This window comes from Topomyia yanbarensis, chromosome 1, assembly GCF_030247195.1.
Source record: "Topomyia yanbarensis strain Yona2022 chromosome 1, ASM3024719v1, whole genome shotgun sequence".
Taxonomy (NCBI): Eukaryota; Metazoa; Arthropoda; class Insecta; order Diptera; family Culicidae; genus Topomyia; species Topomyia yanbarensis.
This window is the reverse complement of record NC_080670.1, coordinates 26,424,511-26,440,984: the sequence shown is the minus strand read 5'-3', so window position 1 is coordinate 26,440,984 and position 16,474 is coordinate 26,424,511. Positions and strand designations below refer to the sequence as shown.

Genomic DNA, 16,474 nt, shown 5'->3' with positions numbered 1-16,474 from the left:
ATCGAAGAATGATAAGAAATCATTTACTACTTTGGTACAAAAATTTTATAGTTCAAAAGAATTAGGAAATGGAGAGGGTCCTGCTTTCGTCGCTTCTTATGACATCGTAATACACCCAAAACAAAAATCTCTTACAATAATTGCAAGCGACAATCACTTGCAAATAATGTTAGCATCGCTTGCAATTTTGCAGTTAAAGCCACTTGCATCTTGCAATTTTGCAGTTAAAGCCACTTCATCTCTTGCTATACCTACGCATGTTTTTTCAGCACGTCTATCCAAGGATTACCACCACATTCACATAGCAACGCGAGTTTTTATTTACTGTCTGCTTTTTATTCATTCCTCACCAACATCATTAAGCGTAATATTGTGGCTGATTCATTATACATGAGACATGAGATCGAATTGCGGATGTGCTGTTTTAACGCTTCGCTTTCATATACAGGAACGGTACAGTGCTAGTAATCAGTGCTACGATGCGCGAGAGTATGAGTTCAAATCGGGGTTGGTGCGTTTGTTACTTTTTTTTTATTAATCGTGGAAACGTCCAATTGTTTATATACGACTTTTATCCACTTATAACGGTCTGATAGTTTGGTTAGATTGATAAAGTATTGGTTAGTAATATGCCCGTGCTGAGTTTGGTTTTCAATGTCTGTAGGTCTTTTTTTTCTAACGCGTATTGGTCACCATCGGTAATAGATAGGCAAAATTCCTTTTTCTGTTTCTTGCATTACATGCAAGAAAGCTTCTTGCAATTTTTGCTCATTACCAGAACGTTTGAAATTTTTGCTCGTATTTATTGCATTAATGCAAGTGATTCTTACAGGGTTTGTTTTGGGTGGAACCCAGTGGATTAATAATTAGCTTCTACCGCCGGATGACCTCCTAGCAGACACCAGCCCCTTTTGGTTTCGATTCGATAACTACAAACTCAAATTATATTTCCCAGTTCGGTAAGTCTTTTGACTAAAGTTTCGGTAAAGATCAAAAGATAACCGGTTTTTCGGTAAACTTGATTTATTTGACAGAAAATACGTCAAATTTCACCGAACAGTTTGTTATATACGGTTTTACCATAATCTGTTATTGAAAATACAATTCATTCGGTAATATCGTATTATTCCCGTATCCGTATACCAAAATTACTGAATTTCGATACATTATGTTATTCATGAAAATTAACTGTCAAATCGCGGCCATTTGTAACTGTATGATGTGTTTGGCAGAAAGTTTGTGGTCGTGCCCGTAAATAAAAGATTATCTTTTAAGGAAATTTCCGGTAAGCATTTCTTTAGCTGAAACGCAATGCATTGGAACGCCAGCTATAGCGATCGTTGAAATCCATCCATTATACATCCGCCACCGCTGCCATTCCGATGCATTGCGGCGCATAGATCTTCATTAATCGCAGTTAAAAATCTTCCAGGCTCTTTCTACTATCGAATAGCTGGTTTCCATTTTTTCGATTGAAGTGTCATTCAAGCTACAATAAAAGTATAAAAGTTATACATTGTTTTTTTATAATTAAATCCGAACCATTTTTTTAATAATTGTGTTGAATTCAAAACAATGAATGTACCGAAAACGTCCGTTAATATTTGTAATAAAATTTCCGAACTATTCGGTAGTTTTTGACAGATCCGAAGAAATCTTAATTACCGAACGCTCTGTAACTAGTTCAATTACCGAACTGATTACCGAACGTACAGCTGTTGAAAGTTCGGTAAAAAATTACCGAATACTGCGAATATTTCTAAGTGTGTATAGTCGATCTACTAATCAATATAAAGTGTCGTAATAAAAAATCGACTCACCCTTTCAGTCAACTTTTTTTTTAACAATTTCACGTACCGAAATGAATCGAAGCACGCACGGACGCTAACGCTACAACACTTTCCCCTACACCTATCGGGGACAGAGATTATCGTGAACGGAACTGCAAACCCGTGGTCGGCGGCAGGGGGTACTCGCCTCGGCGCAGCGCAGTAGTTGCAGTGTGGGTGTTGAAAATTGAAAGTTGGAAGGACTGTCCCGCTACCGATGTACCTTCGGTAAACTGGAATCGAGATCGGGCGGGCTGGGCTCGACTGGTTGGCTGACTGATTGGACGGGAGAGTTGAACAATCGCATAATAACAGGGCGCTGTTGTGAGCATTCAATTTTACCGTCTAGCGATAGTTGGTGGTGTGATGGACCGACCCACCGATCGCGTAAACGTAATCACCGCCACAATACACACCTTGGGGGTACGTATTGGCGGCGGAAGGTGGCTGCGTGTAGGAGGATCGCCACTTCCATGTCCCAGGAGGCTGCATAGACCTACCTCGTGGAAGCTCAGTCGCCCAGTGACGTTGCAGCGGTAGCACGGAAGGGCTGGGTGGTTTACCGTGAATCAGTTACTATTTTTCAATTATATTTTCATTCATTTGTTGACTCTGTTATTTCGAAAGATAAAGAGAAATAATGTCCCGAAGTGGGTTCGTATAAGTGGACGTTAGCTTGGCTACTGCAGTGAGCACGAGTAAGTCAACGCGAGGAAGTCGATACTTTGTTCCGTGCCGGGTTCCAACACTTTAAAGTGCTGCTGCAGTGTAACCCGGAACGCGCGGTAGTGGAATCGAGTTTTGTTGATCGCGTCTGATCGGATTCACGTCCGATCGGTGTTTCCGACGAACCGTAGAAGAATGAGGATATTTGTGATAGTTTTGTGCGTACTGTTAGTTCTAATGTGCTGTGTCCAAGCTGTGAGTGATCCCACATACCGGAAATGGTTCGAAAGAGATTGGAAGATTTGAAACTGAATTTATTGGTTCCAGAGTAATCGAGACGACTACAACAAGATCAACTATGAGGTTTACGTAACACCAGTGATGTCACAGCACGCAAAGCTACGCGCCAGGAATCCGCTGCTATCCTGGTTGGCCAACGTGCTGACGTTCGGCGGTGGGCAGCCGGAGGACCCGCAGCTGAGCAAACCGGAGGCCAACTGTCCAAAGTGCAGTAAATAAGTTAATCTATTTGGATGTTTTATACAACACTTTTAGCTCGAAATTTAAGACGCAATGGCCATACCATAAATAATAACTTTGTTTTTATTATCAATGTCACGAGTATAATGCTTATCAAGGTGTCATTTTGATTGAATAACTGCATTTTAAGATATGATATTTGCAAAGAACCCAACGGGTTGAAGCTGACCTAAGCGCCACTATAGTATTGAAAATGTGAATAAAGTTTAACGGATAAGAATCAACATAAATATTTGACAATATTCAATCCAATTAAAAGTAGACTAAACCAAAATGTCAAATTCTACCGCCATTTTAGTGATACAAATTTGTCAACAAGTTTAGTTTCAAACAAGTAGTCTCACCCCGGTACCGTCTTATCGTTTCAGCATGCGGCGTCTCGCTGGTCACCTCCCGCATCGTCGGTGGCATCAAAGCGGACATCAACGAGTTCCCTTGGATGGCCATGCTCCTGTACCGGGGTACGTTTTATTGTGGCGGATCGCTCATCAGCGATCGGTACGTGCTGACGGCGGCGCACTGTGTGCTCAATTTCAAACCTAACCAAATCACGGTCAAAGTGTTTGATCCGAAGAAATCGGCAATGGTGCCCAGGGCGGTGGAGAAACTGTACGGAAATGAACGATTTAGTCTGGATACCTTCAACAACGATATCGCGCTGGTGAAACTTCAGAGCGCGCTGGATGTGAAGGACCAGTTTGTGACGGTTTGCTTACCGACACCGGGTAAGAACTTTGGTGGTTTGGAAGGCATGGTGACTGGTTGGGGGAAACTATCCAATGGAAGCTTGTCTCATACGCTACAGCAGGTCAAAGTGCCCATAATGACCAATCAGCAGTGTAAGAAAAGTGCATATCGAGCTTCCAGAATCACAGACAATATGATGTGTGCCGGTTACTCGGACGGCGGCCGCGATGCATGCCAGGTAGGTTCGACATTGCTTCAACTATAATGACGTTCATAATTAGCATTGCGCTTCGGTATTTTTTTTCAATACCCCAACCTACAGGGAGACAGTGGCGGACCGTTACAGGTGGGAGATGCGAGTGAGCGGGAGATTGTCGGTATCGTCTCGTGGGGTGAGGGCTGCGCCAAGCCAAACTATCCAGGGGTCTACACTCGGGTGAACCGATATCTGCAGTGGATCAAAAACAACGCGAAAGATGGCTGCCTTTGTGATCCGCCAGCGTAATAACCGGGAAGAGCGCACCCGCTGCACCTGTTTGGTGGAATATGGTCGTAATAAGTGCTATTGTTGTGCAGTGTAATTGTTCGGTGTAAAGAAGAAAAATAGAAATGAAACCTGTTGTTGAGAGGAATGTCTATAAATTAAGTTTTGATGAAGCTCAATGCATGGAAGTGCACCGGTAATTGCTATGGTCATAAAATGGAGCATTTACTGGCCAAGGTCGTGCGGGTAATTCTCTGAACTGGGCGCAAAGTACTGTAAATGAGTACAGAAAAACTAGTGCATTACCTAACAAAAAGTGATACAATAGTTTAGCTTCAATCCCTAGTAATGGTATAATAATCCAAAATTCTGAAGAATTTATTGTTATTGTTTCTTAACTTTCTTGTACAAGAAAAACTTGAAATGCAAACTTTGAAAAGTTTTTGGAAGCTCAGGGGACTGAGGCCAGTGGCAGATCACTTTACGAATGTGTAACGAAAGCAAAAAAAAGCATTTGATTTTTATTTTTTGCTCCAATTTTGCATTCTCTCGAAGAACAGTTCGTCCAATTAACGTCCTTCGTAGGTCTATTTCATTTTTGACGTTTACACAACCCTCCCGAAACTTGACTTTTAGCCTAAGTTGCTTGAAACCACCGTGTTTGAGATAATGTCGCCACCATAGTGTGCCGTCCACTAATTGTGGTACAGTAGGTTTCTATGCGAGAAAACAATTTCGTGGCGTCTTTTACGAACTTTTGTTTCTTTATTTACATTCTGAGCAGACAATCAGGATAATCATTTCAACAAAACAGCGTAATAATTTAATGTAAATACAAACAACTCATTTTGGTGTTTCATAAAATGGATACAAATAGTGCCGAATATAAAATGCATGATTTGAATTGAGTGCGTTTCTAGTATGAGCCTTTTTTCCCCGTCGCCCTTGAAACATCTTTCGCATATGACTATTCTCGAAAGTTTCTCTTTAATCCTTAAATACCTTTAGTTTTGTGATTGTCATTTTTAACTTCGCATTTAACAAAGGCGAGAGTGATGTCGCTTGTTTATCTCTGACCGCATGTTATCTAACTGACAGGCGCTGTGATATTTTCGGTGTAAAAATTACCACGAATTTCAGAAGTTATGACAGCTCTTTTTTTATCGGAGAGGAAGAAAAACAGTCCAGCATCATTGTGAGCTATATTTACATTGCAATACAAATACTGTCAACTGTTGTTACAGCATTTAATTAGCAAGGGACTGGAAGGTGAAGTATATTTTTCAATATTAAGAGCCATAGTACTCAAGGGAGAGCAAGGAGGTGAAGGGAGAAAGTTTAGAAAAGCTTAGAGTTTACCGGCGACTTAACCCTTTGTCTGCTACCGTAGGAGTCAAGATCTTTTGGCATTAGAAATGAGAATCACCTGAGTCTACGGCATGTCCGGACAAGCGTAAAGTAACTTGCTACTTCATGCGGTCGGTTCCGAAAATGATTTAAAATTCCACAGTTACTAAGAGGAATCGATAGTATTTTTTTTGGTCAATTCGTTTATATGATAAGGCACGTTTACGTTAGGTTAAAGGTGTCTTATCAAATTAGATGTTTTGTGTTGCCTTGGAGTCGCATCAAACCATCGTGGGTGTACAGTACAGACAGAAGAAGGCACTTCTGAGAATGATAAGAAAAATAGAAGGAGCAGCTAAATCTGTATATTGATGTTTTTTTGGAAGGTGCATACGAGGGATATATGGTCGGTGTTAAGTCAGACCGGATTAAGTCGCAAAATGTTAAAAATTGTGATAATGATAGCACTGAATAAGAAATTTCTTCAACTGCTGTCGACTTTTCCCAAATTGTAATATGTTGGAATTAGCATGAATTGTGGCAAAAGTAAATTCCGAATTATAATGTAAAGGATGCTGCGATTGAAGCTTTAAATTCGTTTTTTTTTCTAGAAATCAATACGATGTCACTTAGTCCGGGTTTTAAAGGGGAATAACTATCATCGTTTTATATTTTTTTTAAATTTTGCGGTGACAAGAAGGGGTAGAGTTACAGTTAAGCTACGTAATAACCAGGGAGGGGGGGGGGTTGGTATTTAGAAGTTTGTGACGAAATGCTACGATGGGGGAGGGGGGTGTTCAAAATCGCTCAAAAAATGCTACGTCATTTATGGATGGTCCCTACTTGCTTTTTATAGAGACCGTATATACTACTGCGCACTCCGCAAGTATCACGGGAGGAGGATATTTGTTAGTAAGTATAGAAGTTGTGTTGAAAACTGCCAATCTGCCAATACTGTGAACGGTAGTGCAGTTTCGATTGCACCCCGACTGCGGCAGCTGTCATCGTTAAAATCAAAACAAACGAAGAAGAAAGAAAGGAACGGTAGAACGTGGGGAAAAGAGCGAAGTGAACTTCTTTCGAGACATAGAATCTCTTCAAGTGCATCCCAGTTAATCCCTAAATACAGCCTCGATCGATGGAAAGACTGGTCACTGTGATTCATTGCCACAGAATTTGTTACCGCTGGTAGCTTTCGGATCGTGTTCCATTATGGTTTCTGTAGGAGATAAAACTGTACGTGAGTTAAATTAAATTGTGAATTCCATATATGTAAACTAATGAAGAAGTGACTCCACTATCTGGAATAGATTTCGATCCTTCAACTCATGGACCGGAGACCAGCGGCTTTTACTTCCCTTCTGAAGGAAGGCGTGACCATAGATTTTTTCAACTCAGAAAAATCTCAACGAACTCGGCTGGGATTGAACCCAGGCCAACTACAACGACGGTCACGCTTACCACTCAACCACCGGCGCCGTCCAAATATACGTATGCGTTCCAATAGTTTCCTTAAACTCGTATGCCTTCATTTAATAAATGATGATGCAATAAACTTAAAATCAAAATGCAAATTCTGCACGATTTTTCGAAAAAATGCAACTGCAAATATAATCCACAATAGACGTTTACGTAATTCGAACCAAACATTTAGGTAGTGTTTGGATTAAACCAAGTATACATTCAAATCTTCTCACAGATCAGTGATCAAACGCGTATACCAAATTGAGACGAGGGTTTTGACTGCGGATCGAATCCCATTTGTATAGGCACTAAATCGTCAATTTAAACAGTCGGCATGTCAAACGAAAGAAGAGAGGAAGGTTGGTACGTTATGGAAAGTTAATTTTATCTTTTGCTGTGTCGATAAAGAAGGGAAGTTTTTTTAAAAACACGGCTCTATGTTAACATTGCTGACAGCCATTAAGCTGCTTCTGAACTAGCTCTATTCTGGCATACTGATTCTCTTTTTTTTATCACTAAGTATGCCTTAATGATCTCTATAGAACTATGAAACCGTAAAGAATATGTTTAGTATGCGAATATAGAACATGTCTAAAGCCATTAAATAATGCTTCGTGGTCTTTTGGGTATATTTCTTACTCCTAATCTTACCACTTCCCCAATCCTTCCCAGGAAAATCATGTAAAGACGATTCATGGCAAGGCACAAATCTGCGATCAACATGGGGAACGTACCATTTGAGCTAGATGCTACTGATTCCTGAGTACCCACAAATTAAAAAACTCGTAGCTATGGCAATTTTACCCGATTTGGATACCACGGAAAAAGAAGCTATCGAAATTCATATGTCTGCCACGCTATGTGTGAACGTAGCAATATGAGTCAACCGGAGACTAATAGAAACCACGGACTCACACACTGAACTAGACGCGGTTCTCGACGGCCCTGGCGGCGACGTCGACTTGTATCAGATTTGGAATGACTCCTCAAGTATTAAAAAACAGGAAACTGCCCTTCAAATCGTCCGAACGATGCAACAGAAGACAAGTTTAACTAGCTTGTTCGAAATGTTGTTTTGAAAACCTAGATACGAGTAGTCTGATCCTGCCAAAGAGGATGAGAATAGCATCTCATCAAACCATACCGCAATGGCAGCACTTGTTAAACAAGACTTTCCTTTTCCAAACCGTCATCTGATGTTACGTTGAACTAGTTTACATATAGGATTTTTCTAGTCACAGGAGAGATCGTGTGCTATTGTCGGGCTAACCATGACTCGAATGAAATGCAGAGCTGTTGTTGCGTTGTTTTAAACCCACATCCTCGGATCCACGATGGTCCGATCAACAAACGCTAATTGAAGTGACAAACAAATTTCTTCGGTGAACACAACGTGACACCGATCGAACCGGCCGTGCTTTTACTCGATGAAACGTAGCTGGTTGATTCCGAGCACCGATGAGACAGTGAGCACGCGAAAGGGAAAGTGATTGAAACGAGATGGAAGAAAGATGCATACCGGGTACGTGTATGACCCACTAATTGTGACTATGGCCGCACACTGGGCTGGTCAACCAGTTGATATTTATAGATTAGTAAGATTCCGCTACTATCAGTCCAAAAGTTTATAATTTTTTGAAAATTTCGTTGTGCAAAAAAAAAATCCTATACACTTGTAAAACATTCATTTGTCTCAAAATACACAAAGAACACTATAAAATTACACTATGCAAACATTTGTTATCAACTATCCAACTGTGCACAGGAACCCCGAAGAGGGAATGAAACAGCATTTGTTGAGCTGGTTGCTTTTTGTTTCTTCTCCGTTACTTTCGGGTCAGATTGGGCTTGGGGAACAAACCGACCGCAGTACGCGGTGATTTCGGGGGAGATTCACCAGCGACCCGTGATCGTAAGTGAACATTGTTTCCAATATCGTTGGTAGGGCAGTTGGTCCAGTTAGTTCAAGTTCAAAAGTTGTGTGCATCATATGGCGTCGGTTGTCGCGGGTAGAGAGTTGGTTTCGCTGCTTTTGTTTCTACTGACCACTGCCATTTGCTGGCAGTCGCTACTTCCGGTTACAGCGGGTCAGTTTAGTCTCTTGGCGGCACCAGAAAATGTAATTATTTAATCTCATTTATCGAAAGCTGCTAACTGGTTGGCTAACTGAATCAGTTGACTAATAGACATAACTAATCTAGTATCTACTTCACTTAAGAATGCATCGCTTGAGGAGGCAAATGGCGCGTTTGAGATGCGACCGGGCAAAGATTGGAACGTTTGGAAGGCCCCATTGGTGAATCGTGGTGTGTGGACCTGGATTACAACCATGTTTGGTCTTCCGATTGCAAGCGTGTTTGCATACCGAGCAGAAGCTCGTAACTGTCAAGAGTGCAGTAGGTCTACCGACACCACTTGAGTTAAGTATAAGGATGAGTTATTCTAATTCTCGATCACTTGCAGCATGTGGTGTCAATGCCAATACTTCCCGCATCATCGGTGGCAAGGAAGCTCCGGAACATAAATACCCATGGATGGTGGCCCTATACTACAAGAATAAATTTATCTGTGGTGGATCGCTAATCAACGAATTGTACGTACTAACGGCGGCTCACTGTGTTTTCAATACTGATCGGAATTTGTTTTCGATAAAATTTCTCCTACACGATCGTCGCATTCCTGGGCCGGAATCATTCGAACGACGAGTCTCGTACATTATGACAAACTGGTTCCTGAATGCTTTGGTGTTTATTACAAATGATGTTGCACTATTGAAGCTTAACGAAACAGTTCAACTGGGCGACTTTTTATACCCGGTTTGTTTACCTCCGGAGGGACCTACGTATGCTGGTTACGATGTTAGTTTTTTATCAGGTTATGGTTTCAAACGTACACTATATTGTTTTCTTTTTGTTGTAGGCCATCGTAACTGGTTGGGGAAAACTGGCGGACGGCTCGTTTCCGCGGAAGCTACAGGAACTTACCGTTCCAATTTTATCCTACGAAGATTGCAGGAACCAGAGTGGTTATTACGGCTTCCAGATCAATGATCATATGCTGTGTGCGGGTGTTCCCGAAGGTGGCAAGGACTCATGCCAGGGTGACAGTGGAGGACCACTACATGTGGTGGATTCAGCTTCGGGCAAATACATCATCGCTGGTGTCGTTTCCTATGGGTTCGGTTGTGCGCGGCCCAGATATCCGGGAATTTATGCACGAGTCAATAGGTTTCTTTCTTGGATTAAATTCAACACACGAGACGCTTGCCAGTGCGGCTGATGATGTGAAACTGTACACAGCTTGATCGAGTGGAATTTGAATAAATAAACAATTGATATCGACGCCACTGTGGATGATCAAAGAGAAACAGGGGCGTGGCGACCTTCGAAATTTACTTTGCATTCCCTGCGTATTCTGAACACTTCAACGTGTGGATGTCAAATGCAAATGGCTGTATGGACAGAGTGCTTCGTTCAAGTTCAATGCTGTTACAGGCGAGTGCCTTGTAGAGGATATGAACCTAGTGTTACTAGGAACGATGTCTTCTCGGTGCGACCTGAGCTGTAATGTATTCATAATTAAGGTCATTGGTATTTACTTTTGAATGATTGGTACGCGATAAGATAAACGTAGGTAATGCAGGCTGAAATGTATTGTTTAATAGAATGAAAGCATCAAATGTGCATGTTTACTTTATTTTATTGTTGGAAGGCGGCGACTGGTGCTAATTAGTGACAACAATTACAGATCTTAGTCTTTGATTTTTGAAAATACCTTGCTTATGATGAGTTTTTGAATTCAATATATCTTCACCTAATTCGTCTTTGGTCACACCTCTCTTAGAATATACTTTCCGATCGTTTTCATGTGTTTCTTCGTAGGTAATTATAGTGTAAGGTTTGTACTTACCTTCGCGGACTTTAACTGCGGTCGAAATGTTCCCGAAAATCGAAGTATTACATTACGGACGAAAAATATTGTGTATTTATATTCGACGATTTCTTGTATTACTGTAAGTATTTCTTACCGGGCTGGCTCTGGGTGTACTTACACCACATCAGCCAGGTCAAGTTAAATATGTATTGTCGAGTGTAAGGTTTATTGCAACGCTTTGTACATGGGGATAAAATTAATCTATTTCGCAGCTGAAAATAAAGATGAATCTTCGAATGTGAGATGAACTATAGCATAATTGTTTGTTAGTTAGATTTGAATAGTTCAATATTTATGAGACTCGCTTGCACGGTACTGAACTGTCACTGAATCGCATCGGATAGGTGATTTTAGGATGCTTGGGATGTCTTCTCCGGCCATAAATTGGCCTACTTTGTATTGTACCATTCCAGAACATCCTTCAAGTAATATCCAGAAAAGCGTGGGTCCACCGTGAGGTCTCAGAAGTAGACGCTTTTGGGACATTCTTTCCAGCATACCTACCTATTCTCCGTTCCGGTTGTCACGTACGAAGTGGTCCGCTTTCCACACGAGCAAATTGCCTGCCAAATCATGTATTTTTGGTAATTTTAGACTTGCGCAGGGACGTCGAACTTATGACGAGAAGTGAAGAGACGGAGCCCAGGAAGCTGTCGAAAAGCTTATGTCACACAGACTTGTATGATACATTCAAGGTGGGACAATTTGTTTTTTTTTCAACAGCTACAGATTCCATGCACGTGATTTCCTCGCTGTATTCTGCCGTTCATCGCGATTCAGCCCCTTTTAGACTTTGTACGTGTGTAGTCCTTCAAGTCTTTTCGCATTTGGCGCAAAAGTTATGCTTGAATGCTTTTTTCGCCGCGTCTCTAACTGAACTATTGGGATTACTCTTGGATGTTACGCCTATCCGCTTGTGATCCTTTACACTATTTAGGAGATCCATTTTGGCCATTTTCTCCTCCCTATCGACGGTCAAATATTCGTTGTTCCGTTTCATAACACGACTTCCCGTAAATTGAACGAATGCCAGCATCTGACCAATAGCACGGTGAAAGAGAGTCGAAATTTCTAGGTACGTGCCCAAAATTTGTTTGCTTCGCTGATTTTCTTCTGACTAAATTTTCGCGACGGTTGCGCAATTTCTAGTGAAACTCACAATAACAACAATACATATTGAACAAATTTCATCTAAATTTGCAATGGTAAGTTACAGTAATTTTAAAGTGATGCAATACGAGATTCCGTACACCATCTTCATTGAGCTGTGGCAATTATAACGAAAATTTTGATTTTTAGCCTACATGTGCAAAATTTGGTAACTGGAACACCTGGATTTAATCAAGAATTTTCTCGGCAACTTAGATCACAGATGAAACTTATCTTGAGCAATTCGTTTTTTTGGCACTTGATACTGTGTGATATCCCAAATTTGGGGTCGTCATCGCTAATGGAAAGGTGTTCCAGTTATTGCAGAATTCTGATTTGGCATCATCAATAAATGACGTAGCATTGAAGGGGCAAAGGGGATTAGATATTTTGTGACGATATGTGAAGATGGGCAGGTAGGGTCTCCACCAAAGCTACATAGCTTTATTTGAATTAGAAAAAGGAAAATTAAGTTGTGCACTTTCCTAATAATAAGTACAAAATAATAGAAAACCACAGATTTATTTAAATTTGTTTATATATAGTTAGTTTTTATAATTATTCTGGCGCAAAAATATTGCAACGACTATTGATCAATACTCTTCAAGCCTTGCTATGCAGAGTTGAATCGATCGCTCTGTATTAGGCATCACACAAGACGTTTGTTTGACGATTCAGTGGTAGGTTTTGTCAACGCATTGCAACTGTGTCGGTGTCCTAGACGTCAAATAACTCAATGCTTAATTTTGACAGTATGATAGAAACAAATTTACATGCGAAACAACAAGAAAGGTGGAAGCATTTGTCAGTGCTTGTGTGCAGTTTCCATTTTTTTAACTCAAAATAGTTACGTTATGAGTATAAAAACTCGTTGCATCAAGCTTCGTTTGGGTTAAGTTGTGATACGAATATTTAAGCTTCAGGGATCAGACTGTAACCCTTTATTTTAAAAGCGAAAAATTAAGATTTAAATAACGACTATTGTTTACTGAAAATGCTGAATCTGTTACAAAGACTCACTATCTTGACCGTTTACTTGCCGTTTATCGGTCAGGCTCATTTCAATCCAGCACGAGACCTGTCAATGGGCCTCGTTCGAGAAGGATTTGAATAGCTCAAGTATAGACGATAATACCCATCGCGTTAAAGGGTGCACAAACGCAAGGATAATTTTGGAGTGGACAAAAAATGTTATAAACACAAAACTTAAAATAAATTTTGCAAAATTAGATGATATTCTTTCATGGAAAATAAACCCTAAAAACCAAAAGCAAAAAACAGCACTATGGCTAGTAAGTCGAATGGTAAGCTACAATCTAAAGTCAGGGAATGGTAGTCTGTTTATATTTCAGAAAGGATTGAGGGAAATGCGATGGAACAACAGAAAAAATTTTAGGAAGAATTTTGGTAAATTCGTGAACTTCTGTTATTAGATACTTAGATAAATAGGCGCTGATGAGATTGATGTAAATGTAAACAATGTAAGAAATGCATTTTCCTCGGATTGAGTGTTTTGACATGTCTCGTGCTCGAAAAACAATGATAGATAAATGTGAAACAGAGTGAGATTGCGAGTCTCCAGAGATTCAGCTGAATCCCAGCCTTGAAAACACGTCTCCACGAGCAATCGCTAGTCACTTGCACGAGATCTGTTGGACGACCATAAACGTTTTATGATTTTTAAAGTTTACACCATGGATATATATAAAAGATCCACGGTTCCATTTAGCTAACTCATCGAACCGAATCATATAACAAAAAAAGAGTTTTATAGAAAACTGAGACATCTCTCACTCGTATATTACTTAATTTGCTGATATGGAGACGGTAATGGTAGGACTAACTATCGTAATTTGGCTTTACTTTCCATTGGATATCAATTGATGCTAAATTACATATTAGTCAACCAATCATAATGCACTCAATATTGCTACCAGCAGCAGAATTTTAGTCGCTTTCTATGATTTCCAATTAATGTCTATGTTAGAAAACAACGTGACGAATCAGCGAGCAGGCATCAGTAGACAATCATGGAGAGCGACTAAAATGTTGCAACTAGTTGAGTCTATAAGTCAAAATGTTTGGATTATTGTTTCAATTTCATGTTTTCAGTATATGACAGTCTTTCGTTTTATTTTTGTTCGTTATAGAATCAAATGAGAGAAATGATCAAAATTCACAAAGAGCACTTCTTCTAGCTTTTCTATAAACTCAACTCGAGCGCTTTTGGAATTGTGCTCCGATCCTCTCATTTCCGAAAGACCCTTTCTTGCACAGCAAATTACTTTTATTCAAAAAACAAACCAATTACTGAACAGATTTGTGGCAATATATTTGTTTAACGAATTGACGATTTAACTTGGGCAACTTAACCGAAATCGTCATAGAAAGTCTTCCGCAAAGGAGAAGTAATTGTGTATTCCCTTTTATGTGTCGGAAGCAGGAGATGCTGAAATTATTGAGGTTATTTATATTTATTAGTAATAAGTGTTGAGTGATTTCAATTTGTGGTCAATTTCTGGGCAGATTCCTTTAAATGATTAAATCATTGAAATATTCATTTTGATCCCATTGACCACCGTGAATCCTTTCTGGGTGGTCTGCTAGGCTATGGTCTTGAAAATAATTGCATTTAATTAGAATATATCAAAAAAGTGGTGATGTCGTAGAACAGGTAATAGTTGGAGGTGCCAGATCAATAAAATAGAAGTTGCACATCCACATTACCTGAACCGTTTCTGAGGTTCTACGAATCGCTTGCTAAATCAGAAGTCTTGGTGTAAATTTCGACATTCTCTTCGTTCGAAAATTTAATGGACATTTTTCTATTCATTTCGATTTAGCGTTTAAAACCTTGCATTTTCTAGCACCGTCAAGGATTGTCATATTCGGTCAGCGCATAAACACTCTAACTCTAAAATATTCATTGTTGTAACGAAAGTAAATTGCAAATAAATAATAAAAATCAAATTCAACTATAGCCTTTCTTGTGACAAAGAACATGTTTTAGTTTCTATTGTTTTAGATTTGGAATTATTTTCATTAAGAACTTTTAAAAAGTTCATTCAGTTTTAGTGACTATCTCAGTTCATCAGGGGCGGCGAAACACTTTACGCCCGAGTGGGTAGAAAGCATAGGGTGAGGGGTCCATTAGTAAGGATTGTTTTCATTTTCGCAATGCACACGCTTACATTACATTCACATTAAATCACGTTCGTTCATGCAAATGGAATTGTGGTACACCGATGTTTTCAAATGTGTGTAGTGCGAGATACATGCGTTGCGCATCTAAATTTTTTGAAATAGTTCAAAATTTCCAGTGGATATTACCCACTCGGTTATTTTCGAGTGGATAGTACTACCCATACTACCCACGCTTTCCACCGGTCCTGCAATTCATCAGAATGAAAAGATTTATGCAATATTTTTTTAAACTTTTTGCAACTTTTTCTCTTCTATTGATTACCCACTTGTTTCAACATTCACGCAACTGTTTGCATAATATTCTAGCAAAAACCGTCGGCTTTCGATATGTACAGGAAAATGAGCGCAAAGTGTTACAGTGACGCCGTGTTAATCGGAAGAGAAAGTAAATAAAGAGAGGCTCCCAATGTTACTTACGACCTAATCTAAATTTTCTCCAGAGCTCTGGATTTAAGCTGCTATTTAGCTTTTGTGAGTTCTGGTCATTTTGGGATTACTCGCTATGGTCGGATCAAGTACCGCGGTTGACTTTGTTGCTCAAGAACCAGTTCTTCTTTTGTCTATTAGTTGGATAAAGTACCAGGTCCGCTTTAAAGCTTGACTTCCCAGCGGATGCTCACTAGGCCACTCGAAACGCTGTACCACACTGATGTAAATTTAATTTTTATGACATTTTTTCTTCTAAAAATGTGCACTATAAATGACTGAATCCTTAATGGACGCTCTATATGTGAGTTTTATACTACATAGAAAGATAACACTTTTATTTATTGGTTTAAAGTACAGGGCGTGGGTTAGGAATCAAATCCAGATGAGCGGCGTATAAAACAAACGATTTACTAACTACGGAAGCTAATAACCTTTAAGTGCCAAGTGTTTGCTGTTCTAGTTTTCTCTATCGGCTTACAAGGAATCTAAATATGAATATCTACTGACACAGCTATTCTGCGTGTGTGCATCATGACCTACATTCATCGTTTGGTAGAGGACCTACTTCTTCACTTAGCCAAGTTTTTATATGTTTTCAACTCATCTCATGATTGGAAGAAAGATGACAAAGCATCGCTACAAATCGTTGGTCCTATGACATTTGGCTACATTAGAGTTTTAAAACGTTGCATTGAAGTTTAGTAATAGTTTAAATAAAGTTATACAATCTGTACACATATTA

The 16,474-nt window shown here is 39.7% G+C and overlaps 1 protein-coding gene across 1 annotated transcript; it reads left to right on the top strand.

Moving 5' to 3' along the window:
• The first annotated feature begins 2,158 nt into the window (after positions 1 to 2,158).
• LOC131694553 (transmembrane protease serine 9-like) lies at positions 2,159 to 11,035 on the top strand. Its single transcript, XM_058983031.1, has 8 exons — positions 2,159 to 2,750; positions 2,823 to 3,006; positions 3,404 to 3,960; positions 4,045 to 4,225; positions 6,683 to 6,789; positions 9,236 to 9,413; positions 9,481 to 9,875; positions 9,937 to 11,035. The coding sequence occupies exons 1-8, from the start codon at positions 2,691 to 2,693 to the stop codon at positions 10,294 to 10,296; spliced, it is 2,022 nt and encodes a 673-aa protein (XP_058839014.1). The 5' UTR covers positions 2,159 to 2,690; the 3' UTR covers positions 10,297 to 11,035.
• The last annotated feature ends 5,439 nt before the right edge of the window (positions 11,036 to 16,474 follow it).